The 27,951-nt window shown below is 44.4% G+C and overlaps 1 protein-coding gene across 1 annotated transcript; it reads left to right on the plus strand.

Moving 5' to 3' along the window:
• TIGIT (T cell immunoreceptor with Ig and ITIM domains) lies at positions 1-27,936 on the plus strand. The gene is made up of 5 exons (XM_069945332.1): positions 1-159; positions 1,030-1,164; positions 16,130-16,459; positions 26,297-26,397; positions 27,702-27,936. The coding sequence occupies exons 2-5, from the start codon at positions 1,116-1,118 to the stop codon at positions 27,861-27,863; spliced, it is 642 nt and encodes a 213-aa protein (XP_069801433.1). The 5' UTR covers positions 1-159; positions 1,030-1,115; the 3' UTR covers positions 27,864-27,936.
• The last annotated feature ends 15 nt before the right edge of the window (positions 27,937-27,951 follow it).

Genomic DNA, 27,951 nt, shown 5'->3' on the forward strand with positions numbered 1-27,951 from the left:
TATAAGACATATATCTCCCCCATAGACTGTATGTTCTCAGAAAGGTGGAACTCCATAGGGGCACAGAGCGCCTCATCTCAGGGCATTTCCCCCCCTCATAGATCTACCTGAGCTTTCACACCCCCTGCTGCAGCAGGCTCTTCAGTCCTTGCTGCATGGGTATGGATTATAAACCTATTCTGGTGACCCTTGAACCTTGCTGGTTACTGACTTTGAACCTCCTAAAGTTATGACCCCATCTTGGCCTACACTTTCTGTAGCCAGAGCTCAGGCCTATTGGTGGCGATCCATGGTGGACTCACATAGTGCCACTCACTAGGCTAGAGAGCTACAGGTTAAGGCATAGAATGTATTGTGAGATGCTCCAAAGGTTGTCAAGGGCATGCTGGGAGTTGTAGTTTTGCAATAGCTGGAGGACAAAAGTTCCCCATCCTTGTGTTAAAGGGGTACTCCAGATAAAACAAATCTCTTTCAAATTAACTGGTGTCAGAAAGTTATATAGATTTGTAAATTACTTCTATATAAAAATCTCCATTCCTCCAGTACTTATCAGCTGCTTTATGTCCTGCAGGAAGTGGTGCATTCTCTCCAGTCTGACACAGTGCTCTCTGCTGCCACCTCTGTCCATGTCAGGAACTGTCCAGAGCAGGAGAGGTTTCTATGGGGATTTGCTGCTGCTCTGGACAGTTCCTGACATGGACAGAGGCGGCAGCAGAGAGCACTGTGTCAGACTGGAAAGAATACACTAGTTATATTGAATAATCTATATAACTTTCTGACACCAGTTGATTTGAAAGAAAAAAAAAAATCACCTGGGTACCCCTTTAAATAACAGAATGCATTGATAGGATGCTGCAAAGTCATTGCATGCTGGGAGTTGTAGCTTTGCAGCAGTTAGAGAGTCACGGCTTGGGGCTTATTGCGCCAGGTACTGCAGTTACATCACTACTATCTGTGTGTTATTATGTTACATGTAAATATCAGACCCCGCCCCCTTCACGTGTGGTTTCTGTTTCCTCTTCTATACAGACTGGACACAGTAGTCACTTCCCCCGCACACTTCTCTTGTGTCTCATGAAGTAAGTGAGACCCCCAACCCCCTGTACTATGCCACAATGAGGGGCTTCGCTCTGCAGATGAGACTTCTGCTCCTCGTCATCATAGGTGAGTCCAGGCATTAAGGGGTTACAGACAAGCAAAGTTTTATAACGTTCTATAACTTTCTGCTATACTTTGTGCTCCAGTCCCTCATCATCATCATCTTCATCATCATCATCTCCTCTGCTCACTGGCTGCAACTGGAGCTCACATCCATAGACGGAGCTGAGGGTTTGGTACAATTGTCTGTAAGATGACCAGATTGCTTCCTATCATGTCTGAGCTGAAGCGTGATGTGAACAGAGCCTTACCAGCCCTGATACATTGCGTATGGACTGGATGTAATTGTACCAAACCCTCAGCTGTGAGCAGCCATAGATCCGCTCATTAGTTTCATTAATATTAATACGTTTTCAGTCGCCCTTTTTCTGGTGAGGAGTAACATCCACCCCCGATCACACGTTGCCATAACATCCTGGGGTTCTGGGGTGCCAAATCACTGCAGGACTGCCCCATTTTTCTTGCATTTTCAGAACAATCGGCAAAAAGGGCGACATTACTGCAAGCCAAAAAAAATCTTTTTTTTTTTTTTTTAAGCGAGATAATTTAGCACCTCAGTGACTCCAGTTATGGATATTTCTATAAATAGTTTATTTACCTTTATTTATTTTTTCAAAATTGTTTTTTCTTTTTTACTTTTCTTACTTAACCCTTAGAGGACGGGCCAATTCACCCTGGGGTAAAACTGATATGTTATGCATGTTCCTCAAGTTGTTACGATTACAACGATATATAACATGTATAACTTTTCTTGTATCTGATGGCCTGTAAAAAATTCAAACCATTGTTAACAAATACTGTATACGTTCCTTAAAATTGCTCCATTCCCAGGCTTATAGCGCGTATATCCTTTGGTCTATGGGGCTGTGTGAGGTGTCATTTTTTGCGCCATGACGTGTACTTTTTATCGGTACCTTGATTGTGCATATACGACTTTTTGATCACTTTTGTATAAAAAAATTTCTGGCTTTGATGCGACCAAAAATGCGCAATTTTGCACTTTGGGATTTTTTTGTGCTTACGCCGTTTACCGTGCGAGATCAGGAATGTGATTAATTAATAGTTCGGGCGATTACGCGCGCGGCGATAGCAAACATGTTTATTTATTTATTTATAACATGGGAAAAGTGGGGTGAATCTTACTTTTATTAGGGGAGGGGGCTTTTTTATTTTTATTTATAAACGATATTTTATTAGTGGCTTATGTAATATTTGAACATACATATTGAAAATTCATTACATATTCAAAAAGAAAGTCGCTCACAGGCAACAAAGGATTGTATGTTTACAATATCATACAGATACAATGAGCCTTTGTAATAACCTTAAAAGATATATTATCATATACAATACAACGTAGTCTTACCAAAAACATAAGTAGAAAAACAGTAACCTATAATATCACCGTAAAACATGGTATAGATGTCAGATAATCCAATATGCTACCAATAGAATGGAGAGAATTGTCTTTAACAGAGAAAGGGAAAAGCTTAAGATATTTGGAGTGCTCCCAGAGTTCCCTTTTGGGCGGCCATGCAATACCAATCAGTGTCCTTAAACTGATTAATGACAGAGTCTCTCTCTTCTGTAGTAAAATCATGAATTAGAAATTGTGTCCATTTGGACATAAATGTTTTTGTTGATTTTTCTTTGGTGCGCAATACATCCAAAAGTTCCCAATGAAAGATCAGAGCGGAGATTACCTCAGAAATGTCTGGTAGAGTATCCAGTATCCAGTGTCTTATTAAACATTTCAGGGAAACTAATAGAGTTAAATGAATTCCTTTAAAAGTAAGTAATTTAGGAGAGGGAGTAGTAGAGTCTATATCAATAAAATGAAAAAGATAACTAAGAGGGAGAAGTGGTATGGCATGGCCCCAAGTGGACAAAAGATAGAGCCGCACAGAGTCCCAATATTCCTGCACTCGCGTGCCGGCCCAGGCACAATGGTACAAGTCTGCTTTAGGAAGTGAACATTTCGGGCAACTGTTTATGTGAGAAGTGTGGGAGTTGGAAAAAGGAATATTAAAGGCATGTATAGCCTTGTGTATAAAGCGGAAATGTATTTCACGTAGAACCACATTAGGAGTGGCAGAATGCACTAGTTGAGATCCTCTCAATATTTGTTGGGTCAGATCCTCTGAAAAAATTACGGAGGACCATTTTTTGAAAAAAATTTGTCTAGATAAATTCTTTTGAGAGCGTGATCTAAGTTCTCCATATGTATGTGATAAAGAATTATGAACCGGTGGTGTTGGGAATAGATTATCAAATTCTACATCACTTTCTGCTTCTGCTATGTCCCGCACTCTGGAAGTATTGAGAATCGTATTGAGGTAAATGAAATGAAGACAATTTAAATTGTGTTCTGACGATATCCCATGATAAGAAAGTGTTGGAATTAGTATCCAGCAGATCCCCAACAGAAGAAACATGTGCACTCTGCCACTCTGAGTAGTCCAATTTGTCTGAGTCAGGTGGGTAAAGTGGTGAATGCCACAGAGGAAATCTTTTCGATAGGCAAAAGGGTAAACCATATAATTTTCGTATCGCCTTCCATGTGGCAATGGTGTCTTTAAAGGACAACTCCTGCGAAAAATTTTTTTGGCTTATTTAACACACATTACAAAGTTATATAACTTTGTAATGTGGTTAAATACCCGGTCTGGCCCCCTTCCCCCACTTTCCGACCCCCGACCCCCCACCCCGGAAGTTAAAGAATGTATACATTACCTATTACAATCGTCACGGTCCTCTTCTCTGGTGTCGGGTGAAGTCAGAGCTCGGGGGCGGTCCGGGTCTTCTTCCTCTTCGGCGTCTTCATTGAGAGTGAATGGGAGAGAAAAGGCTGCTGGTGCACATGCGCACCAGCAGCCTTTTCATTGGCTGGAGCGCATCACATGGCTTCCAGCTTGCTCAGCCCTGATTGGCTGAGCTTGCTGGAAGCCATGTGATGCGCTCCAGCCAATGAAAAGGCTGCCGGTGCGCAAGCGCACTGGCAGCCTTTTCTCTCTCATGGACCCGGAAGCAAGAGACATCGCTGGACGGCGGACGCAGGTGACGGTGAGGCGGACGGCGGGCGTCTGGAGTGGCGATCGTCACCAGAGGGATGGTGAGTATGGTGTCTGTTTGTGTCTGTGGTTTTTTTTTTTTTGGGGGGGGGGGTCCCGCCGGAGTTGTCCTTTAAAGATAACACTTCTCTTAATTTTTGGGGGTAGTTCTGGTAATTTAGCATGTAGCAGGGTGGGTAAAGGCCAAGGTGCTGCTAAAGCTTTCTCAATTAAAATATTGGAGAAATATGACGTGTCCATAATCCAATCTTTAGCATGGCGAAAGAGAGCGGCTAAATTATATAATCTAATATCTGGGCATTGAGCGCCACCTTTAGAGACAGAGAGTGGAATAGGCAATACGAGGTCTCTTTGATTGCCAAATAAATTTAGTGAAATATGATTGGAGTAGGGAAACGTCAGAATGTTTGAGTAAAAGGGGTATTGTTTGCATTGGATATAACAGTTTTCCAAAACACATCATTTTGATTAAGTGGGTACGGCCTAGAATTAATGGTAGAGATTCCCATCTCTGGAGATCTTGTTTTATTCTCTTAATTATAGGGCGATAGTTCAGGGAATATAGTGAGGAGGGAGTTCTGCCAATCTGGATTCCAAGATAAGTAATATAGGATTTAGCGATGGAGACCCCCGCAGGACCCGAAGTAGACCTCTTATGTGGAGTTAGGTAAAGAAGTTGACTTTTATGTATATTGATTCTATACCCAGAGAAGGAACCAAAAAATTTTAAGGCATCTAATACTGCCGAAACATGTAGATCTGGGTTATGTAAATATATTAAAGTATCATCAGCAAAGCATGTAACTTTGATGATTTGGGAACCAACCTGTATGCCTGAGAAAAAGTCAGAAGAAATAAGATATCTAGCAAGAGGCTCCATCGCCAAATTGAACAATAGAGGGGATAGGGGGCAACCCTGTCTGGTACCTTTTTGTAAGGGAAAGCTATCTGAAAGGAAACCCGGGGTATGAATTCTAGCTTTCGGAGATGTGTATATTGTGGAAATAAAATCTTTGAATTGACCTGTGATACCAAATTTTGTTAAGGTCATGTCCAGCCACTCCCAGCTGATATTATCAAAAGCCTTTTCGGCGTCAATTGCCAACAGACCTGGAGAGTGGCTGGAACGACCCCCAGATTGGACACCAGACTGGGCCGCTAGTACCGTTCTTATATTAGTGACACCAGAACGTCCTTTTATAAAGCCAACTTGATGGCTGCCTATTAGTGATGGTAGGATGTCTGCCAACCTATTGGTCATAATCTTTGCCAACAATTTTAGGTCTACATTTATTAAAGAGATTGGCCTGTACGAATTAGGAGATGTCGGATCCTTCCCCTGTTTATGTAGTATTTTGATATATGCAGTATCTCCCGAGGGGAGCATGTGATGGTCAGTCAGAATAGTTTGGAAAGTAGAAAGAAGAGTGGGGGAGATGACAGAAGACATAGATTTATAAAATTCTGCACTATAGCCATCAGGGCCTGGAGCTTTGTTATTTTTAAGTGTAGAGATAGTGGCAGTAATTTCCTCCAATGTGACTGGGGCGTTGAGAGAATCAAGAGAAGGTGTATCAAGAGACGGTAGAGTTAATGGCTCTAGAAAGTTCTTACCAGCAGCTAGATCAAGCCTATCTTTGGAATATAGTGAGCGGTAAAATTGTTGTAAAAGTTGTGATATGACTTTAGGATCTTTTTGTATATTACCCGCTGTATCTTTGAGAGCAGGGATATGTGTAGTAGGTCGACGTCCTTTAGCAAGGTTAGCTAACATTTTCCCTGATTTATTACCATAGCGGAATAAACGGGATATGTATTAATCTCTATATATAGTATTGAGCTTTTCCTGTGCAATTTCGTAAGCTTGTCTAGCTGCTGTCCATTTAGATTTATTGTCATCTGTAGGGGAAGACAGGAAAAGAGTGTATGTAGAGCGCAGATCTTGGGAAAGTTGAAGATAGTTTTTACGTGCTTCACGTTTCTGGGCAGCCACATAAGAAATTATTTGGCCTCTTAGAACTGCTTTTGCAGTCTCCCAGAAAAGTATTGAGGATTGTGTATGTTGAGCATTGTTAGAATAGAAGTCTGACCACCATTTTTTTAATAGTTTGATAAATGATTCATCATTAGCTAAATGAGAAGGAAATCTCCAAATAATATCGGATCCCTTCTGAAAAATGTCTCTTAATTGTAAACTAACAGGCAGGGCCGTTTCTAGCTTTTCTGCTGCCTGAGGCAAAAAAATTAAATGCCCCCCCCCCCCCCCCCATCAATTGTGTACTATTTACTAATTATTTTCTCATTGTGTATTATGATGGTCTGCAGAACCTCATCATACACCCCATCTGCTGCAGAACATCACAATACACCTCAGCTGCTGCAAAACCTCATACAGCTCAGCTGCTGCAGAACCTCATCATACAGCTCAGCTGCTGCAGAACCTCGTCATACAGCTCAGCTGCTGCAGAACCTCATCACACATCTCAGCTGCTGCAGAACATCACGCTACACCTCAGCTGCTGCAGAACCTCATACTACACCCCATCTGCTGCAGAACCTCATCATACACACCTCAGCTGCTGCAGAACCTCATACTACAGCCCAATCTGCTGCAGGACCTCATACTACACCTCAGCTGCTGCAGAACCTCATCATACACACCTCAGCTGCTGCAGAACCTCATACTACAGCCCAATCTGCTGCAGGACCTCATACTACACCCCATCTGCTGCAGAACCTTATACTATACCTCAGCTGCTGCAGAACCTCATCATACACACCTCAGCTGCTGCAGAACCTCATACTACACCCCATCTGCTGCAGAACCTCACACTACACCTCAGCTGCTGCAAAACCTCATACAGCTCAGCTGCTGCAGAACCTCATCATACAGCTCAGCTGCTGCAGAACCTCATACTACACCTCAGCTGCTGCAGAACCTCATCACACATCTCAGCTGCTGCAGAACATCACGCTACACCTCAGCTGCTGCAGAACCTCATACTACACCCCATCTGCTGCAGAACCTCATCATACACACCTCAGCTGCTGCAGAACCTCATACTACACCTCAGCTGCTGCAAAGCATCATACTCCATCCCAATCTGCTGCAGAACCTCATACTACACCTCAGCTGCTGCAGAACCTCATACTACACCCCATCTGCTGCAGAACCACATACTACACCTCAGCTGCTGCAGAACCTCACACTACACCTCAGCTGCTGCAAAACCTCATACAGCTCAGCTGCTGCAGAACCTCATCATACAGCTCAGCTGCTGCAGAACCTCGTCATACAGCTCAGCTGCTGCAGAACCTCATCACACATCTCAGCTGCTGCAGAACATCACGCTACACCTCAGCTGCTGCAGAACCTCATACTACACCCCATCTGCTGCAGAACCTCATCATACACACCTCAGCTGCTGCAGAACCTCATACTACACCTCAGCTGCTGCAAAGCATCGTACTCCATCCCAATCTGCTGCAGAACCTCATACTACACCCCATCTGCTGCAGAACCACATACTACACCTCAGCTGCTGCAGGACCTCATACTACACCCCATCTGCTGCAGAACCTCACACTACACCTCAGCTGCTGCAGAACCTCATCATACACACCTCAGCTGCTGCAGAACCTCATACTACACCCCATCTGCTGCAGAACCTTACACTACACCTCAGCTGCTGCAGAATCTCATCATCATACACACCCCATCTGCTGCAGAACCTCACACTACACCTCAGTTGCTGCACAGCCTCATTATACACACCTCAGCTGCTGCAGAAACTCATCATACACACCTCAGCTGCTGCAGAACCTCATCATACACCTCAGCTTCTCAGGTGATTTATAGCAGCACAAGTGGATATACATGTACACTAGGGGCCACTTCCAGCACTATGCCCCAGTGTACATATACAGTATATATCACATGTGCTGCTATATACCACCACCTCCAGCACTATGCCCCAGTCTGTACATATACAGTATATATCACATGTGCTGCTATATACCACCACCTCCAGCACTATGTTCCAGTGTGCATATACAGTATATACCACCACCTCCAGCACTATGCCCCAGTCTGTACATATACAGTATATATCACATGTGCTGCTATATACCACCACCTCCAGCACTGTGCCCCAGTCTGTACATATACAGTATACTGTATATCACATGTGCTGCTATATACCACCACCTCCAGCACTATGCCCCAGAGTACATATACAGTATATATTACATGTGCTGCTATATACCACCACCTCCAGCACTATGCCCAGTGTACATATACAGTATATACCACCACCTCCAGCACTATGCCCCAGAGTACATATACAGTATATATATCACATGTGCTGCTATATACCACCACCTCCAGCACTATGCCCCAGTGTACATATACAGTATATATCACATGTGCTGCTATATACCACCACCTTCAGCACTATGCCCCAGTGTACATATACAGTATATATCACATGTGCTGCTATATACCACCACCAAATCCAGCACTATGCCCCAGAGTACATATACAGTATATATCACATGTGCTGCTATATACCACCTCCTCCAGCACTATGCCCCAGTCTGTACATATACAGTATATATCACATGTGCTGCTATATACCACCACCTCCAGCACTATGCCCCAGTGTACATATACAGTATATATCACATGTGCTGCTATATACCCCCACCTCCAGCACTATGCCCCAGTCTGTACATATACAGTATATATCACATGTGCTGCTATATACCACCACCTCCAGCACTATGCCCCAGTGTACATATACAGTATATACCACCACCTCCAGCACTATGCCCCAGTGTACATATACAGTATATACCACCACTTCCAGCACTATGCCCCAGTGTACATATACAGTATATATCACATGTGCTGCTATATACCACCACCTCCAGCACTGTGCCCCAGTCTGTACACTATAGTAATGAAGGGGCTGGAGTCCAGCACAGGCAGGAGGAGGGGGAGCGCACACTGACAGGATACAACTTGCTGGAGGAGCCGAGTCTTGTGTTTGCTGCTATTATCAGTCTGTTGTCACAAAGACGGATTATGTGCTTTCTTCAGTGTGCACACTCTCCTATAAGCACACTGCACTGCCTGTAGCTCACACATCCACACAGAGAACCACACAGTTGTAATCCCAGAGCTACAGACCTGGCACATGGCTCCCTCCTGGGTCTTAGACCTGCTCCCCCACCCCCAATTGTCGGGACCCCCCCCCCCCCCCCTCCAGACCCTCCCCCTTCCCCCTTACAAACAATCATGACCCTCAGCCACCAGCCTCCCCCCTTTCCCTCGTTGTTATACTCACTAGTACTGGGGAGGAGGAGGAGGGATCAACATGTGGAGCCGCTGTGGCCGTCCGTTCATGCTCCTACCCAATCCTCAGGAAGACTGCCGGGTGACGTCACACATCAGAGAGACGTAGCCCGGCAGTTCCTGGGGAGGGCGGCAGGGGGCGGCCAAGCACTCAGCACTGATAGGGGTCGGGACTGCTGTCATTTTAGTGAAGTTTAACTTCACTAAAATGACAGTGGCAGAGAAGATTGTGCCGCCCCCTGCAGGAACACAGGAGCTGCCGCCTCAGTCTGCCTCATGGCAGGAGCGGGCCTGCTAACAGGGGAGTGATCCGAAATGACTATATCATGAATTTCAGAGTCTTCTACTCTGCCAAGAGAGTCCGGTGACACTAAACAGTAGTCTATTCTTGACCAGGCAGTTTGGGAGTGAGTAAAAAGAGTATTCTCTACCATCTGGGTGTAGATGACGCCAAGAATCAGATAGGGAGGTAGAATTAAGGAAGTTGGATAAAATATTATCTGAGGAAGTATATACAGTAGGGGTCTTAGTTCTTTTTCTATCTTCAGTTGTATTAAGAACAGTATTTAGGTCTCCACCAAATATTTTAAGATTATTGTCATCTTGCAGAATGAGGTTTTCCAATTTAAAAAAAAAATCAGGTCTCTGAGTGTTGGGACCATAGACGTTATATATGCTATATTTGCCCGCTGGAGTGTCAATAAGAAGATGACATATCCTGCCTTCATCATCTTGATATTGAGATAATACCGTACAGGCTAAATTTTTATGTGTAAGAATAACTACCCCGCCTTTACGGTTAATAGCTGGTGAACCATAAACAGCACCCACCCAAAAACGTTTGAGTCTGAAATAATCCAATTCAGTTAAATGTGTTTCTTGCAATAATACTATATCGGCCCTAAGTCTCTTAAGGTGTTTCAGTATAGAAGTCCTCTTAGATGGGGAACGTAGTCCCTTAACATTCCAAGTGTTACGTAGTCCCTTAACATTCCAAGTGATTAATTTCATACAATATTTATAGAAGAGGAGGTGTTAAGAAGAGACCCTGGAAGCACAATAACATAGTGGGTAACCCTTTCAGGCAGAAAAAGAGGATAGCATGTAGCATTTTCAGACAAACTAAAGGTGATATACCTAAGAATAAAACAGTTAACAATATAAACTAAGCGAATAAAGTTAGATGTGGACTTCACTTTTTTCGTATTGTCCAATGTTCGGAGCATTCGCAAACTCCGCATTATGGAGAAGAAATATAGAGAAAGAAATAACTGGTGGAGAGGTCACATCAACCTCCGCTCCACTACATGAGTATATATTAAAATTAAAGACATACACATCCCTACCCTCCTGAGAAATGTGTGAGTTGTCACAGGGAAGCAAATAAATAAAATAAAATAAAAGGAAGAGCCAGTATATAATGATTAGTACTTAAAGAAGTTGTACTTAAACCTAAAACCATGCAAGGTGGAATTATACATATACATACATATACATGCACACACACATATACATATATAAATACATAAATACATACTTACACACAGACACACACACCACCAAATGCATTACTACCTAGACTAAAGAAAATAATAATGTAGTAACAAGGTGTCCCTAATATAGTATTTAGTCAACATATATAGGGCTAAATAGAGAAAAAATACTCAGTTTTAATGAGCAGCATAGCGTCCAACAGAATAGAGGTGGAGTTCATAATCATTCCATTTTTTCTACCGTGTCAGTAGGACCATCCAAACGTCGTCTCTTGTGCTTGTCTTGGATAGGTGGAGTGAGACCCTTTACATCTTTAAGGGAAGAAATGGCTTCCTCAGGAGAACTGTAAAGAGAGGCTGAACCATCCGATTTGAAAACTTTCAGTATGGCAGGATAAAGAAGAGCAAATCGTATTTGATTTTTCACCAATGTTGAGCAAATGTGTGCGAAAGCTTTACGTTTTTGAACCCCTGCTGCGGAGTAGTCATTAAACATGAGGATTTTGTGGCCACGAATTGCAACATCGACTGTAGATTTTTTAAAGCTTTGTAAAATGTTGTTTTTATCATTATAATTCAGATACTTGACAATCACTTGTCTGGGTTTCTGTTCTTTTTGATTGGCATCTTGCTTTTGTTTCACTGGTGGGGGTCCCACACGGTGAGCTCTTTCCACAGTAATGTGACCGGGGATACCCAAGGCTTGGGGAATTTCTAGAGAACATATAGCATGTAATTGCATGGCTGGAATGGATTCAGGTAAACCTATAATACGTAAATTGTTGCGCCTAGAGCGGTTCTCTAGATCATCAGTCTTTGTTTGCAATGAAGCTGTGACATTCATATTCTGTTGTAGTTTTATTTTTGTAGAATGTATTTCATCTTCTAACAGGCTGACTCTCTCCTGAAGTTCAGTAATCTGTGAGGTATGCGTTGCTATATCTCCCTGTATGGTTGCTAGGGAGGAAACTATAGTGGCCTCAAGAGAGGATTTTATGTCATTTAATACCATCTTGGACACTTGAATTGCCAGTGCCTTGCAAGACATATTTAGTCCTGGTATTATGGTGTCACAGAGGTCCGGCACTGGGGTTTGTGAGGTATGTGTTTCCTCTGTGTGTGCCTCAGCAGCAGCACCTCGTGTCGGCGCCATCTTAGGTGTCCCTGTGACAGAGCTGTGAGGTAAATGAAGGAGGGCTTATGGGGAGGTGTATAACTGGTTCCCCGCTTAATGAAGTGGTGCCTCCGACTCCTCGCCACTTAGAGAAGTCAGAGGTGTGGTCCGGCAGGGCCGGTAATGTCAGGAGTCAGAGCGGGGAGCGATATTATGAGCGGAGGGTGGAGGAGCTCACTCACACTGCTGCCATCCCATACGCGCTGGAACCTGAAGTCTCAGGGCTTTTTTTTATTAATAATAACACTTTTTTTTTTTTTTTTTTACACTTAAACTGGAAGGCCCCCTGGGGTTAGGGTTATTCCCCATGAGGTTAGGGTTATTCCCCCTGGGGTTAGGGTTATTCCCCCTGGGGGACTTCTAGTATAAATACACTGATCTCTCATACAGATCTATGCTGCAGCCAGAAGCAATCGAGTGCTGAGCCGGGATCAGTGCCATTACGGCGCTGAGCCCCAGCAGAGAAGGATGTGTGGATCGCTCCTCCGGGACAACGTCCTGGAGGAGCGATTCACCCCACTAGACACCAGGTAGCAGCTGCATCAAGTAATCGGATGCAGCTGTCAATTTTGACAGCTGCATCTGATTACTTTATTAGCGGGCATGACAATCGGACCGTGCTGGCTGATAGCCGCGGTCCCGGGCCACGAGCTGCAGCCGGGACTGCGGCGGTTCAGAGCGCGGCCCCGCTCTGAACACATGGAGGCGGCCCTGGACGTACGGGTACGTCCAGGTCGCCTAAGGGTTAAATGGACACAAACCGTTCACACAGCTTCCCTTCTGATAGCTGGAGCGCCCTCTGTTGGTAAGGGGCTCCTGTCAGCAGGTTGGCAGTACTAGGCTGCTGGTATGGGGGTAATAGCACAGCTGATTTATTCCAAAAACAGCGCCCCTCTTGTCCCCAGGCTGTGTGTGGTATTAGGCTGGAAACACACACAAAGGTTTTTTAGAATACTGCAACTGAAGTTTGTGCCAAAAGCAGAAGTGGATTCAAATTGGATGGAAAATATAAAGAGAGGACTTGTACTTTTCTTCTCTGTTTGATCCACTTCTGGTTTCAGCACAAACTGCAAAAACAACAACGACAAAAAAGTGTGTGTTTCCAGCCCAACAATTCATGCAATAATAAACAAACGTCAAAGTTTTGGGATGGGGATGCAATGCGTAGGGCAGCTCCGAGCCCCTTACACCCCCATGGCTTCATTTCTTTTCCATTATTATTACCTTTCGTTTGTAGCTTTTCTTGCCACTGATACCATTTGTTTCTCCTATGCAGTGTAGCACTTACTTGGTATAATATATTCATGTATATCTCTTTATTGTAAGGGCCGTTCGTTTGTAGGGACCTTTTTGTCCTTTCATGGGTCCCTCTAGTTTCGGGTGGTTTTACATGTTTTTATGGTTTGGGGATGGCTTTGTACGTGTACTTTATACTGACCCCGTAGCACTCTTTTTAATGCAAAGTGTAGAAAAGTTTATTGACAACATGCTGTCCTGGAGCGTATGAAGTCCTCACACATCGCTTAATATGCCCCAGGACAACGCCAGGAGCGCTCTCCATCTTAATCAGCCACTGCGACGTTGAAAAGGACCCTGACTAGGGTCGAAACGTCCATCAGTAACCTAAAAATTTTTCATTGTATTTTCACCAAGTTGTTGAAATTTTGCATATATATCTGGCCTTGCCCTCGGATGCTGTCAATAAACGTTTGTACACTTTGCATTTAAAAGAGTGTTATGGGGTCTTCTATCTACAATCTATTTGGGTTAATACCCGTCCGTGAGAAGCACCAACCGTCAGATCCCCCATTGTGCACCCCAATCTCTTCCTCTAATAAAGGATTATTTCTTCTACCTTGGGCGATGGGCCTAACGTTATATGACATACACTTTTTACTCATCGTGTATAATAATATCCAAGCAGGCACCACTGCTATAAACAGCTTAGTGCTAAACCATTTTATCCAGGAAGTGACATCACCATGTTATCCAGGAAGTGACATCACCAAGTTATCCAGGAAGTGACATCAGCATGTTATCCAGGAAGTGACATCACCATGTTATCCGGGAAGTGACATCACCAAGTTATCCAGGAAGTGACATCACCATGTTATCCAGGAAGTGACATCACCAAGTTATCCAGGAAGTGACATCAGCATGTTATCCAGGAAGTGACATCACCATGTTATCTAGGAAGTGACATCATCACGTTATCCAGGAAGTGACATCACCATTTTATCCAAGAAGTGACATCACCATTTTATTGAAGAAGTGACATCATCATGTTATCCAGGAAGTGACGTCACCACGTTATCCAGGAAGTGACCACCATTTTTATCCAGGAGGTGACATCACCATGTTATCCAGGAAGTGACATCACCATTTTATCCAAGAAGTGACATCATCATGTTATCCAGGAAGTGACATCACCACGTTATCCAGGAAGTGACGTCACCACATTATCCAGGAAGTGACATCACCATTTTATCCAGGAAGTGACATCACCATGTTATCCAGGAAGTGACATCACCATGTTATCCAGGAAGTGAAACCTTAATGCAGTAGTAAGTGCAGGGAAAAAAGCACTTTATAAGCATTTCCCGTAATAAGTGTATATTGGGGATTTGTATAACTTTTGGGGGGCAATACAATACTTTAATAAAATTTTTGTCGGACTTCTCCTTTAATGGTGGGATTACCTGTCTACTGGAGGTATTTTACTAATGGGGGGATTATCTGTCTACTAGGGATGAAGAAATATGATCTGACCACGGATCATCAGGACCAAATTGACCCCATGAGAGGATTAGCGCAGGAAGGCGTTCAGAGTGTGAATACTGCTGTAGTCATAAGCTGGTACACCAATGTGACTCAAGATGGTATTTTATTCTAGCAACACGTTTCGGCCTATCTATTGAATCACAGGCCTTTTTCAAGCATGCTTCTGCTTCCTGCGCTAATCCTGTCATGGGGTCAATTTGGTCCTGATGATCCGTGGTTGGATCATATTTCTGCATGCCTTTTCCCTCCAATGGTGGTGACGACCCGAGGGCCAGCTGCGGTTGCCGTATGAGTGACAATAGATGTTTATCATAGAGTTGTGCCTATTATTTGCACCACTCTTCAAGGTGAGTGAGCCTTATTAACGATCTAGACACACAACCCTTTTGCTTTTTTTATTGCACCAGGAGGCGCCCTGCTTCTGGGGGCTTCTACCTAATGGGGAGGGGATTACCTATACAATGGGAATCACAGTCTTTCTCTATGATTGGCTAGTGGCCGCAGGGCCTACAGACTTTCTTAGGGCCCTATTCCACGGGACGATTATCGTTCGCATAATCGTTAACGATAAACGATCCAAACGACCGCTATTACGAAAGAACTGAAATCGTTCAATCATTTACATGAAAAAATAATCGTTACTTATGATTGTTCTTGCAGTCATCTTGTCATCGCTATTGCGTTCTGCACTAATGCGAATGACTTCTTATTCAATGCAAACGTTTTGCGAACGAGCAACGATAAAAATAGGTCCAGGTCTTATTAAACGATCAACGATTTCTCGTTCGGTCGTTAGTCGTTACCTGCTATTCAACGGAGCAATTATCGTTTAGATTCGAACGATTTAACGATAATCTGAACAATAATCGTCCGGTGGAATAGGGCCCTTAGTGTGTGGGTGGAGGATGCTTTCTCTATGACTGGTCAGGCCTGTGCACTGCGGGGAGGCAGTCTGTGGTGCTGCAGCCAGCACTTCCTGTGACCACCTCTCTACTTAGGTTTATGGTCATCCAGACAGGAAGTCTTGACCTGTTCACTAATAGGAATATTCCATCATCATTACAGGGAATAATTTACGACTGTTATTAACTTCTAGGAGCGTCAGCGGAAACAATCCTGAGAGCTGAGAATATTACGGCCACAGAGGGCAGCACCGTCACCCTGCAGTGCCATCTCCTTATAGGTGACACCACAGTCACCCAGGTCAACTGGAACTACTGCAACAACGTGCACATCGCCTTTCACGTCAGTAACTATGAGACAGAAGGAATAGTGCTGAGGGAGTTCTCCGATCGCATCTCCTTAGCAAAGCATTATGGGATTACTATACAAGGCGTGAGCAGGAATGATAGTGGCCAGTACTGCTGCGTCTTCAACACCTTCCCACATGGAAAGTTTACTGGCAAGATCTACCTACAGGTTTCATGTAAGTATCTAAAAGCTTTCGCTTTACACCATGTTTGATAAATTCCCCCCAATATCTTCTATGAAAGACTTAGATACATCAGCTCAGCAGTCAGTATCACACTCAACAGCATTAGATATAGCTGCACTGTTGACAGTATTATAGGCTGTATTGATACTATTATACACTGGTGCCTTGGATTACGAGCATAATTCGTTCTGGGGCCGTACTTGTAATCCAAATCCACTGTTATACCAAAGCAAATTTTCCCATAAGAAATTATTGAAATGTAGACAATTGGTTCCACACCCCAAAAATAATGATTTATTATTCTCAATAACATGTAAAACAAATGAAACAAACAATGAGAAACAGCAGAATCTGTGATATTGTAAGTTACTGTACAGTAATGGAGAGGATGGGAAACACAAAGGCGGACAGAGACTGCAGGGAGCATGAAGGAATGAGCAGGGCAGATGTGGGTACATACATGCAGAACTCTCTGTCCGGGGAGAGAGGGGTTACAGCTATGGAGAGATTACCTCCACCGTCCTGTCCTCTGATGTAAGTCCCAGCCTGAAGTGGATCTGCTATGATTTGGAAGGTGAGGGAGACTTCCTGGGTCAGAGTACAGGGCTGTAGACCTCGCTATGCAGACCATGCCCCTCCTCCACTCGCGCTCCCACCCAGTACAGGGAGCTCTTACACCAAAGCAATGCTCTTAAACCAAGTCACAATTTTGAAAAACTGTGAGCTCTTAAACCAAAACGCTCTTAAACCAAGTTACTCTTAAACCAAGGTACCACTGTATAAGATTTGCAGACAGTACCTTACTTGATAGGATTAGATACAGCAGGCAGTATCACACAGATGGGATAAGACACAGAAGCTTGTTGGATACTACCACACATGATGGGTTTATGGTCAGGGCCGTCTTAACAGCATTATGGGCCCCTGGGCAGAGGTGCGAATTGCCCCCCCCAGCGGCCGCCGCCATCAAAACCCCCTTATCTAGTAAGGTATATTGCCTATAATAGTGATCGTCAAATATGTTGCACACATACAGTATATCACTATTATAGGCAATATACCTTACCACCCAGTGGCGGATTATAATATAGGCGGTTTGGGCGCCCGCCCGGGGCCCGAGGCTCCGGGGGGCCCATGCCACGCCGCCCACATTATAATCCGCTACTGCGGGTGACTCTCTTGTGACCGCAAGCATTATTTTGCTTGCGGTCACAAGAGTCCATCTGTCCCCGTCTGATGCGCGGCTGCCGGAGGTGTCCCATCCTGTCCCCGGCCGCGCGTCAGTGAGCTCCCCGTGCGCCTGTGGCTGTGACTTCCGGCGCACAGGGAGCTCTGTGATGCGCGCGCTGCCGGGGATAGGACGGGACACCCCCGGCAGCCGCGCATCAGACGGGGACAGACCGAGAGGCTCGACGGGGGAACGGATGGCAGGTGAGTACTGTTGTGTTGTTTTTTTGGTGTGTGTTATCTGCGGGGGGGGGGGCAGCAATGAGGGGGACCATCTATAAGGGGGGGGGCAGCAATGAGGGGGACCATCTATAAGGGGGGGCAGCAATGAGGGGGACCATCTATAAGGGGGGGCAGCAATGAGGGGGACCATCTATAAGGGGGGGGCAGCAATGAGGGGGACCATCTATAGGGGGGGGGCAGCAATGAGGGGGACCATCTATAAGGGGGGGGGGCAGCAATGAGGGGGGCCATCTATAAGGGGGGGGCAGCAATTAGGGGGGCCATCTATAAAGGGGGGGCAGCAATAAGGGGGGCCATCTAGGGGGGGCAGCAATGAGGGGGACCATTTATAGGGGGGGCAGCAATGAGGGGGACCATCTATAAGGGGGGGCAGCAATGAGGGGGACCATCTTTAAGGGGGGGAGAGGGAAGAGGGGGCCAGCAATGAGGGGGACCATCTATAAGGGGGGGAGAGGGAAGAGGGGGACCATCTATAAGGGAGGGAAGAGGGGGACCATTTATAAGGGGTGGAGAGGGAAGAGGGGGCCAGCAATGAGGGGGACTATCTATAAGGGGAAGAGAGGGAAGAGGGGGACCATCTATAAGGGGGGAAGAGGGGGCCAGATGACATCCCCTGTGCTGCTGTAACCTCCCCTATAGATCAGCACCCTCCTCTCCTGACATCCTCTGTGCTGCTGTGACCCTGTGACCTCCCCTATAAGATCAGCACCCTCCTCTCTTGACATCCTCTGTGCTGCTGTGACCTCCCCTATAGATCAGCGCCCTCCTCTCCTGACATCCTCTGTGCTGCTCGGACCTCTCCTATAGATCAGCACTCCCCTCTTCTGACATCCTCTGTGCTGCTGTGACCTCCCCTATAGATCAGCACCCTTCTCTCCTGACATCCTCAGTGCTGCTGGGACCTCTCCTATAAGATTAGCACCCTCCTCTCCTGACATCTTCTGTGCTGCTGGGAACTCTCCTATAAGATCAGCACCCTCCTCTCCTGACATCCTCTGTTCTGCTGGGAACTCTCCTATAAGATCAGCACCCTCCTCTCCTAACATCCTCTGTGCTGCTGGGACCTCTCCTATAGGATTAGCATCCTCTTCTCCTGACATCCTCTGTGCTGGTGTGACCCTGTGACCTCCCCTATAAGATCAACCCTCTCCTCTCCTGACAACCTCTGTGCTGCTGTGACCTCCCCTATAAGATCAGCCCTCTCCTCTCCTGACAACCTCTGTGCTGCTGTGACCTGGGGGGGAGGGGCGGCAACAGCAGGAAACCAGGTGGCAATATGTTTATTGGGGGCAGTGGAGGTGGGGTGGACAATGCTTACTGGGGGTAGCAGCAAGGGACCAAACATTATGTTTATTGGGGCCAGCAGGGAGGGGAGGCAGGCAGTGTTTATTGGGGACAGCGTGGGGTGGGGCAATAGCGGATTATAATGTGGGCAGATTGACCCCAGGGGGGGGGGGCAGGTTGGGATGACAGCCCGGGGCCCAGGGTACATTTAATCCGCCACTGTTACCACCTGGGAGGTCGGTTCAGACGTTGTAACTGTGCGGCTGTATTTTTTATGCGGCTGTAAATGTGCGGGTGAAACTCCGGCCGTGGGAAAAAATAGACATGCGGCTGAAAACATACGGTCATTTACTTGGAAATCTGGTTCAACTAAAAATAAGAAATAAAATGTTAAGAAAGTGATGCAAACACCTCTGGATGCATCTGGGAAAGCAGGGAAACAGTTTACATGAATCGCTATTACCGGGGTTTGCGATCCTCTGCACTATAGCCGATGTCTCTCATGGTTAATATATTGAATTAATAAAACACATTTTCTTTGTAATAAAGTCCCTTTTATTGTTCAATAATTAAATGTAAACGATTCCATCATTTTGCAATTAAATATACTGTTAAAATAAATATATATAAATAAATGTATATTTATATATATATTAATTTTTTGACAGTATATTTAATTGCACAATGATGGATTCGTTAGAATTAAATTATTGAACAAAGAAACTGTATTTATTTCAACGAAAATGTGTTTTGTTAATTAAATATTAATTAGTACAGGAAGCTCCATAAGCCGTTAATTCATATTCCCGGCCATAGAGCATTCTGTACTAATCATCACTTTACTTTAATTAAACATCAAATGTTTCTTCTAATTATGTTATCACAATAGTATTATTAGAAGAAACATTTAGAATTATATGTGCGCTCAGCTGATTGGCTGATCGGCTGAGCGCACATATAATGAGCCGGTCCGCAGTACAGTGACTTCATTGTGCTGCGGACCAGCGAAGAGGACACATCGGGGTGAGTATAGAGCTCTCCCCACCCCCTCCCCAGCACTGCACCCCTCCCAGCAAGGAAGGGGGGGGTCACTTAACCCCTTCCTTGCTGGGATGGGTGCAGTCTGACATCAGTCTGGCCCCCAGGGGGTTAAGGGGGATGCCATACATCCTCCCTTAACCCCTTGGGGGTCAGACTGTAAGCAGCGATCTGTAAAGATGCTGCATAATGTAAGGAGCACAACACCGCTCACAATGATGGGTGTTGTGCTCCTGTTTGTGTTTTTTTTGTGTGTTTCTCCCTTTTTGTTTTTCAGATATCGGTATCCTGGGGATTACGTCGGATTCCATGGACTACGTCGATGACCAGCGGTTGTTTTAATTTTTTTAATAAAATGGTCAATGAGGGGTGTGGGGGTGTTTTTATTTGAATAAAAATTTTTTTTAACTTGTGTGTTGTCTTTATTTCTTTACTTTATAGACTTAGTAGTGGAAGCCGTCTAATAGACGGAATCCATTACTAAGTCGGGGCCTAGTGTTAGCCGGTATAAAATGGCTAACACTAACCCCCTATTATTACCCCAGTACCCAATGCCACCAGGGGTACTGGGAAGAGCCGGGTGCCAGTGGTCCCGGAGCGTCAAAATTGGCGCTCCTGGACCGGGCGGCAGCAGGCTGGTAAGATTTAGGCTGGGGAGGGCCTAAACCAATTGCTCTTCCCACCCTGGTGTTACCAGGCTGCTGTCGTTTGGTTTTTAACCCGGCTGGTTATAAAAATAGGGGGGACCCTATGCGTTTGTTTTTAAAATAAATAAATAATAAAAAAAAAAACGCATAGGTTCCCCCCTATTTTTATAACCAGCCGGGTTAAAAACCAAACGACAGCAGCCTGGTAACACCAGGGTGGGAAGAGCCATTGGTTTAGGCCCTCCCCAGCCTAAATCTTACCAGCCTGCTGCCGCCCGGTCCAGGAGCGCCAATTTTGACGCTCCGGGACCACTGGCACCCGGCTCTTCCCAGTACCCCTGGTGGCATTGGGTACTGGGGTAATAATAGGGGGTTAGTGTTAGCCATTTTATACCGGCTAACACTAGGCCCCAACTTAGTAATGGATTCCGTCTATTAGACGGCTTCCACTACTAAGTCTATAAAGTAAAGAAATAAAGACAACACACAAGTTAAAATTTTTTTTATTCAAATAAAAACACCCCCACACCCCTCGTTGACCATTTTATTAAAAAAATTAAAACAACAACCGCTGGTCATCGACGTAGTCCATGGAATCCGACGTAATCCCCAGGATACCGATATCTGAAAAACAAAAAGGGAGAAACACACAAAAAAAACACAAACAGGAGCACAACACCCATCATTGTGAGCGGTGTTGTGCTCCTTACAGTATGCAGCATCTTTACAGATCGCTGCTTACAGTCTGACCCCCAAGGGGTTAAGGGAGGATGTATTGCATCCCCCTTAACCCCCTGGGGGCCAGACTGATGTCAGACTGCACCCATCCCAGCAAGGTAGGGGTTAAGTGACCCCCCTTCCTTGCTAGGATGGGTGCAGTGCTGGGGAGGGGGTGGGGAGAGCTCTATACTCACCCCGATGTGTCCTCTTCGCTGGTCCGAAGCACAATGAAGTCACTGTACTGCGGACCGGCTCATTATATGTGCGCTGAGCCGATCAGCCAATCAGCTGAGCGCACATATAATTCTAAATGTTTCTTCTAATAATGCTATTGTGATAACATAATTAGAAGAAACATTTGATGTTTTCATTAAAGTAAAGTGATGATTAGTACAGAAAGCTCTATTGCCGGGAATATGAATTAACGGCTTATGGAGCTTCCTGTACTAATTAATATTTAATTAACAAAACACATTTTCGTTGAAATAAATACAGTTTCTTTGTTCAATAATTTATTTCTAACGAATCCATCATTGTGCAATTAAATATACTGTCAAAAAATTATATATATATAAATATACATTTATTCATATATCTATTTATTTTAACAGTATATTTAATTGCAAAATGATGGATTCGTTAGAAATAAATTATTGACCAACGAAAGGGACTTTATTAGAAAGAAAATGTGTTTTATTAATTTAATATATTAACTATTAGAGGCATCGGCATTCGGCATCATTGCCGGCCATTTTTGAAGTACTCCGTACGGACCGCCTGTCAATCCTCGGCCGCATCTCCAGCCGCAAACAATGGTCTTGTTTATTTTTTACGGGACCGTTTACGATAGGGCCGTAGATTCAGACATAGTGTGCACTGTGCAGCCGCATATCCTATACTTCCAAGCATACACACGAACCACCAAAAATACCGCCGCACAATTACAGCTGCAAATACAGCCGCACAGTTACAGCGTCTGAACCTAGCCATATACTGTATATCTACCATATAGATACAGGTATAAGGGTGGACCACTAGGTAGGTGGTTATATAGCCTATAATAGTGATATATGTGTACAACCATACCATATATATATGGGGTACAGGTATATGTGGGGTATACAGGTGGTGGGTAAAAGCCTAATTAATATATATTGGTGCCCCTCTCTATATATGAGACATGTTGCTGTCCCTCTGCATATACGCCATGTTGTCTCCCTGTATACTGTATTATACAGTATACATGGAAACAACACGGCTTATATATAGAGAAGGGCAAAACAACATGTCTCATATATACAGAGGGGCAACAACATGACTATTATATTATATATGAGAACCATGTTGTCTCCCTGTATACTGTATAATACAATATACAGGGAAACAACATGGTTCATATATATAGAGAAGGGCAAAACAACATGACTATTATATTATATATGAACCATGTTGTATCCCTGTATATTGTATTATACAGTATACAGGGAGACAACATGGTTCTCATATATAATATAATAGTCATGTTGTTGCTCCTCTGTATATATGAGACATGTTGTTTTGCCCTTCTCTATATATAAGCCGTGTTGTTTCCCTGTATATTGGATAAGTATATAATATACTGCTGTATACACTGAATGGAGATTATATACACACTCATACAGGAGGAAGATAAGTATATAATACACTGCTGTATACCTACACAGAATGGGGATATATATATATACACTCATACAGGAGGATAATAAGTATATAATACACTGCTGTATACCTACACAGAATGGGGAGATATATACACACTCATACAGGAGGAGGATAATATGTATATAATACACTGCTGTATACCTACACAGAATGGGGAGATATATACACACTCATACAGGAGGAGGATAATAAGTATATAATACACTGCTGTATACATACACAGAATGGAGATATATACACACTTATACAGGGGGGATAATAAGTATATAATACACTGCTGTATACCTACACAGAATGGAGAGATATATACACACTCATACAGGAGGATAATAAGTATATAATACACTGCTGTATACCTACACAGAATGGGGATATATACACACTCATATAGGGGGAGGATAATAAGTATATAATACACTGCTGTATACCTACACAGAATGGAGATATATACACACTCATATAGGGGGAGGATAATAAGGATATAATACACTGCTGTATACCTACACAGAATGGAGAGATATATACACACTCATACAGGGGGAGGATAATAAGTATATAATACACTGCTGTATACCTACACAGAATGGGGAGATATATACACACTCATACAGGAGGATGATAAGTATATAATACACTGCTGTATACCTACACAGAATGGGGAGATATATACACACTCATACAGGAGGGGGATAATAAGTATATAATACACTGCTGTATACCTTCACAGAATGGGGAGATATATACACACTCATACAGGAGGATAATAAGTATATAATACAGTGCTGTATACCTACACAGAATGGAGAGATATATACACTCATACAGGAGGGGGATAATAAGTATATAATACACTGCTGCATACCTACACAGAATGGGGAGATATATACACACTCATACATGAGGAGGATAATAAGTATATAATACACTGCTGTATACCTACACAGAATGGAGAGATATATACACACTCATACAGGAAGATAATAAGTATATAATACACTGCTGTATACCTACACAGAATGGAGAGATATATACACACTCATACAGGAGGATGATAAGTATATAATACACTGCTGTATACCTACACAGAATGGGGAGATATATACACACTCATACAGGATCGGGATAATAAGTATATAATACACTGCTGTATACCTACACAGAATGGGGAGATATATACACACTCATACAGGATCGGGATAATAAGTATATAATACACTGCTGTATACCTACACAGAATGGAGAGATATTTACACTCATACAGGAGGGGGATAATAAGTATATAATACACTGCTGTATACCTACACAGAATGGGGAGATATATACACTCATACAGGAGGAGGATAATAAGTATATAATACACTAAATGGAGAGATATATACACACTCAGGAGGATAAGTATATAATACACTGCTGTATTCACTGAATGGAGATACTTATACACTCATACAGGAGGATAATAAGTATATAATACACTGCTGTATACACTAAATGGAGATATATACACACTCAGGAGGAAGATAAGTATATAATACACTGCTGTATACACTGAATGGAGATATATATACACACTCAGAGGTGTTACACCCCCGATTCTCCCCCCCCCCTCCTCCCTCTCTCCCTGTTTACCAGTTCACCCACAGCCCTGTCTGCATACCTGCAGAGAGCACTCCCTCCCATGATTAACACCTTCCTTGCCAGCTAGCCTCCCCCCTCTGGTATCAGCACATACTCACTCAGGCTTTGTGCTTCAGGCCTCCAGCTTCTCCTTCCTCTCAGGGCTCTGCTGGTGACGTCACTCTCCTGCTCCGCACGGGAATGCAGGGGTGAGAGAGACCTCTAGTGACGGGAAGCAGAATGCAGCTTCCGGCCACTAGAGCGAGCTGTGCACAGCACGTATCTGCCAGCACTCATCAGGAGCACTCCCAGTTAAACGGCCAGGGAATATGTCACAGGGCAGGGGCCCCCTAGGATGCAAGGGCCCCCGGGCAGCCGCCTACCATGCCCAATGGGTAAGACGGCCCTGCTTATGGTGCATTTACACAGACAGATTTATCTGACAGATTTTGGAAGCCAAACCCCGGAATGGATTTGAAAAAGGGAGAAATCTCAGTCTTTCCTTTATGACCAGTTCCCTGCTTATGGTCTGTTCCTAGCTTTGGCTTCAAAAATCTGAAAGATAAATCTGCCTGTGTAAACGCACCATTAGATACAGCAAATAATTCGCAGATCGTTCCGTGTCTTTCACCGATTTAACCTATGTGCGAGATAGGCTTAAGCGATTGAAAACGATCGCAAAAGATTTTTCTGTACGATATATTGTTCCGTCTAAACACTGATCGTTATAAAAAAAAAAAATCGTTATTTCGAAATCGCTAATTGCGCGATTGGGCGAATTATCGCTCAGTGTAAACGTAGCATTAGGGAAGCTCAGCAGGCAGTATCACACATGATCAGGTTAGATACAGCAGGTTAGTAGGCAGTATCACGCATGATAGGATTAGATACAGCAGGTCAGCAGACAGTATCACACCATAGGATTAGACACAGCAGATCATCAGATACCACCTCAGTAGAAGTACCACACATGATGTCTTAGATACACCATGTCTACACCAGTATGCACATACCCCAGTATGATATTGTACCCTCTTCAGGGGCGGATTAACTTTACCATAGGCCCCGGGCTGTTCACCAAGCCTGGGCCCCCCCACCCCACTGTAACTATGGCAGCACTAGCCTGGCGTTCATAGTACAGGATAGATAATGTCATGATGTCCTGATTTGTGCAAAATTGCCATAAAAAAACTGTGATTTTTTGCAAATCATGGCGGAAGTGTAGCCAGGAGACAGTACACCACTGAAAGTCTTTTTGGGTGGTCATGGGCCCCCCAGGAGCTCAGGGCCCCGGGCTGCCGCCCAAAACGCCCCTATTATAATCCACTACTGACCCTCTTCTCCATCTCACCAGCTCCGGACTCTTGGACACATGATTGGTATTTGTGGATCGGCTCTGGACTCGGGATCCTGCTGGTGGTCATTGCTATAAGTGCTGGCATTTCCTGTTACAAGGTAAAGTGCATTAATCATTGCTATACCAGGTGATATGTGGCGCCATGAAGGGCACTGTTATATACTGTCTGTTAACAAGTTAACCCAGGGTGACCTTTACTATGAAGATGAATCCAAAGACTCAGCGTGACCCAGAATACGGTACCAGATGGACACTATTCTTACCCTGGAGTAAGGTACCAGATTGGCACTATTCTTACCCTGGAGTACGGTACCAGATGGTCACTATTCTTACCCTGGAGTACGGTACCAGATTGGCACTATTCTTACCCTGGAGTACGGTACCAGATGGTCACTATTCTTACCCTGGAGTACGGTACCAGATGGACACTATTCTTACCCTGGAGTAAGGTACCAGATGGGCACTATTTTTACCCTGGAGTATGGTACCAGATGGGCACTATTTTTACCTTGAAGTACGGTACCAGATGGGCACTATTTTTACCCTGGAGTACGGTACCAGATGGGCACTATTTTTACCCTGGAGTATGGTACCAGATGGGCACTATTCTTACCCTGGAGTACAGTACCAGATGGACACTATTCTTACCCTGGAGTACGGTACCAGATGGGCACTATTTTTACCTTGAAGTACGGTACCAGATGGGCACTATTTTTACCTTGAAGTACGGTACCAGATGGGCACTATTTTTACCCTGGAGTATGGTACCAGATGGGCACTATCCTTTCCCTGGAGTATAGTTCCAGATGGGCACTATTCTTACCCTGGAGTATGGTACCAGATGGGCACTATTCTTACCTTGGAGTACGATACCAGAATGGCACTATTCTTACCCTGGAGTACGGTACCAGATGGGCACTATTCTTATCCTGGACTATGGTACCAGATGGAAACTATTCTTGCCCTGGAGTATGGTACCAGATGGGCACTATTCTTGCCCTGGGGTATGGCCTCGGATTGACACTATCCCTATGGTACCAGATGGGCACTATTCTTGCCCTGGATTATGGAACCAGATGGGCACTATTCTAGCCCTGGGGTATATGACCAGATGGGCACTTTTCTTGCCCTGGGGTATGGGACCAGATGGGCACTTCTTGCCCTGGACTATAGTACCAGATGGACACTATTCTTGCCCTGGAATATGGTATCAAATAGGCACTATTCTAGCCCTGGACTATGTGGTACCAGATGGGCACTATTCTTGCCCTGGACTATGGTACCAGATGGGCACTATTCTTGCCCTGGACTATGGTACCAGATGGGCACTATTCTTGCCCTGGGGTTGGGCGGCAGAATCGTCATGCAACCATTACACAATATATTTTATTTTATCTTTTAGAAGAAGAATTCTCAGGTTTTCTACTCCAATATCGGCCCCGCAACATCAGGAGCGAATCCCATACGATCAAGCACAACTAATCTTCCCCCAGTCGTATCATCAGGTGAAGACAATGAGGAGGAAAACAATGAATACTTTAATATCATCCTGTATAACATGTAAGATGGTGTGAAGAATCTCAGAGTCAGGCGGCTGCTCTTGGCTTGTACAGTAATAAATCAGCAGCGTTCTCTTACCTTGTGTCTCTTCC

This window comes from Dendropsophus ebraccatus, chromosome 11 (assembly GCF_027789765.1).
Source record: "Dendropsophus ebraccatus isolate aDenEbr1 chromosome 11, aDenEbr1.pat, whole genome shotgun sequence".
NCBI lineage: Eukaryota > Metazoa > Chordata > Amphibia > Anura > Hylidae > Dendropsophus > Dendropsophus ebraccatus.